At 39.6% G+C, this 2,706-nt stretch overlaps 1 protein-coding gene across 1 annotated transcript in view; it reads left to right on the top strand.

Annotated features, from left to right (window-relative positions):
- LOC102197265 (platelet-derived growth factor receptor beta-like) overlaps positions 1 to 2,706 on the top strand; it is a 23,139-nt gene that overhangs the window by 18,511 nt on the left and 1,922 nt on the right. The window contains 1 exon segment of the mRNA XM_013915970.1: positions 2,394 to 2,498. Coding sequence (XP_013771424.1) covers positions 2,394 to 2,498 — 105 coding nt within the window.

Here is a 2,706-nt window from a genome sequence, read left to right on the forward strand (position 1 = left end):
TATGTAGCACTTATGTGGGTTTATATACAGTACCAATGGATAATAACCAACGTGATTAGTAATATCGGCTAGTATCAGAAGAGTAAGAATGACTCTTAGAGCTCTGGTACAGAGAAATGAATGACAGAGAAACCAGACAAAGCACAGTTGTGTGGCTTAAAGGAAATTTTAGTGATTTAAGCCTTTTTTAAAAAAGATATATTTTTAAACAACACAGAATAACAACACATTTTAACAAAGATTTGAAGTATATAAAATTTCCCCCAAAGTAGCAAAAAAATAAATAAAATTAAATTAAATTGTGCACAAGTAAAGAATGAGTCTTTTAGGTCCAAATGGTACCAGTGGGGCCCATGACAAATGGATGTATTGCAACAAAGTTCTGTCCAATGAGAAGTGTGTGCGTGTGTTTGTCTGTCCTACCGCATTACTTGTACAGTGCAGGATTGCAGTCCATCAATGTGCAAAAGAGTGTGCGCACATATGTGTATTGTCCACTAGAATCTCAGGTTGGCTCCAATGAACACTGGAATACTCCGGGATTTGGAATCGCTGAACTGGTCCTTGGATTCGTCCCAAATAAATAAGTATATCACTCCTTTTAAGAAATGGAATAATATGCAAAAAATTATCAGAAACTGAACAAAGTGCATATAATCAATTTCAATAACATGTAAACAGGTGACTTCAGTCTACGAATAGGAATATTAACATAGATGTGCTTCACGTACCATAGGCCTAATAGTACAAGTGGAAATACACTAAAAATTACCTCCACATATCCATTACTGAGCATAGTAAAATAACCAATTGACATCAAAACAGTATAAGGAAGGTGTCGCTCTGTCCTCTATGACAGCAAACACAAAACTGTACTTCATGAACAATATCAGTTTAAATGGTTTTTAACTTGTTAGAGGTTAATTTCTCCAGCTTACCGATAAAAAAGTTTTAGCCCACCTGCTCTGATCGGCTGTAGAAGCAAGACACTAAAACTTGGGAGCTGGTATTAAAGAGGGACAAGAGCTACCTAGAGCTTTACCGATTGGCTTACACGAGGGGAGTGGAATAAAACAATAGGCTCTCATCAGAGCTCATCAACACTTGGAAAAAAAACCCTCTTGTTTAACCAAAACACATATATAAATCTGCGTCCCTTTTAGGTTTACATAAATATATTGATTTTGTTTCACTGTCATTAAAGAAGGACTATTAAGAGCAGAAATAATAAACATGAAATTAGATGATTTTAGAAACTGGGTTACACCTATTTCTATATTTATCTATCAATATCTCTGTTTCTACACTAATTTTATATGAGTGCTTGTTGGTTATTGTATATTTGCTACTATGGCAACTCAGTTTACCTCTGGGATTAATAGTTTTTCAGATTCTGATACTGAGTTATAATTTTACTGAATTTACATTTGCCCTTAGCCAGCAGTTTTACATTTCCCTCAATGTCGCCTGCTCTTGCCCCTGAAAGACAATTGACTATGATTGCCAGTGTCTGTAGCTTCACATGTCTGAGAACAGAATCATCAATTACCAGAGTTTGACCCCCGGCGGGTGTGTCACCGAGTGGGGAAAAATGGTTAGACACATGAACAGGTTGGTGGTGTACCTGGACCTTTTGTTTAAGACAATGCTTCCTCCTCACCGTCACCCAGCCGCCCTCTTTCCCCAGCTGCTTGGGGTCTGCCGGGGAACAGCTAGCGGGGCCTACGCTATCTTCGGCTGCACCAGCTACAGGGGCCTGGCTAGCTATGGGTGAATGAAGGGTGCGAAGCCGAGTCTCCAATTCAGTAATCCTGGCCTCCAGAGCTGCAAATATGCTACATTTGTTACAAGTATCATTACTGCTAAAGGACGCAGAAGAGTAACTAAACATCTGACACAATGAGCAGGAAAGTGCAGGAGGGACACGTGAAGAGGCCATGCTGCTAGCGAGTGCGTTATAAGCTAAGCTAAGCTAGCAAAACAGTAAAGACACAGTGAGTGAATACTTTGGCTATAAATTAGGTAGTGAGTACACAGAAAGTGTGCTTTGGATGAAGTAAGTGAAGATTATGCTGTGAAATAAAATGTTATCTGTAAGTGTTTAATTAAATTGGCTGCACAGGTGAGCTACACAAATGGAACAGGAAGTGATAGTCTACCACAGAGAGAACCAACACCAAATGACAGCACCACATACTGTCTAACTGTGTGTCTGTGACACTCTGACTGTCTGTCTGTCTCTTTGTTTGTATGTCTGACAAACTCTTCCTGACTGTTTTTTTTTTGTCTGTCTGTCTGAATGTATCTGTTTGTCTGTAGGTCTGTCTCTCTGTCTTTCTGTTGGTTGGGCTATCTACCCGTCTGTCTGACTGACTGTCTCTGTCTTTCTGCAGCGAGAAGTGATGCAGTTCAGTCTCTGATGTCAGAGTTGAAGGTTTTGGTTCATCTCGGTCCTCACCTGAATGTTGTCAACCTGCTGGGAGCCTGCACGAGAGGAGGTCTCAGTTTACTCCTGATATAATCTTTGTTTAATCCCAAAGTGTTCTTCATATAACCCTAATATCATTCTTAAACAAATCCAGACATATCTCCAAAGGTTGATTTTGTTCATCTGGACGCAGCGTTTTCAGTGGGAGAAACAATTAGTCACTCATCCAATCAGAATCAGAATCAGAATCAGAAAGGGTTTATTGCCAGATGTTGAGC

This window comes from Pundamilia nyererei, unplaced genomic scaffold (assembly GCF_000239375.1).
Source record: "Pundamilia nyererei isolate P.nyererei 1_Seehausen unplaced genomic scaffold, PunNye1.0 scaffold00414, whole genome shotgun sequence".
Lineage (NCBI taxonomy): Eukaryota > Metazoa > Chordata > Actinopteri > Cichliformes > Cichlidae > Pundamilia > Pundamilia nyererei.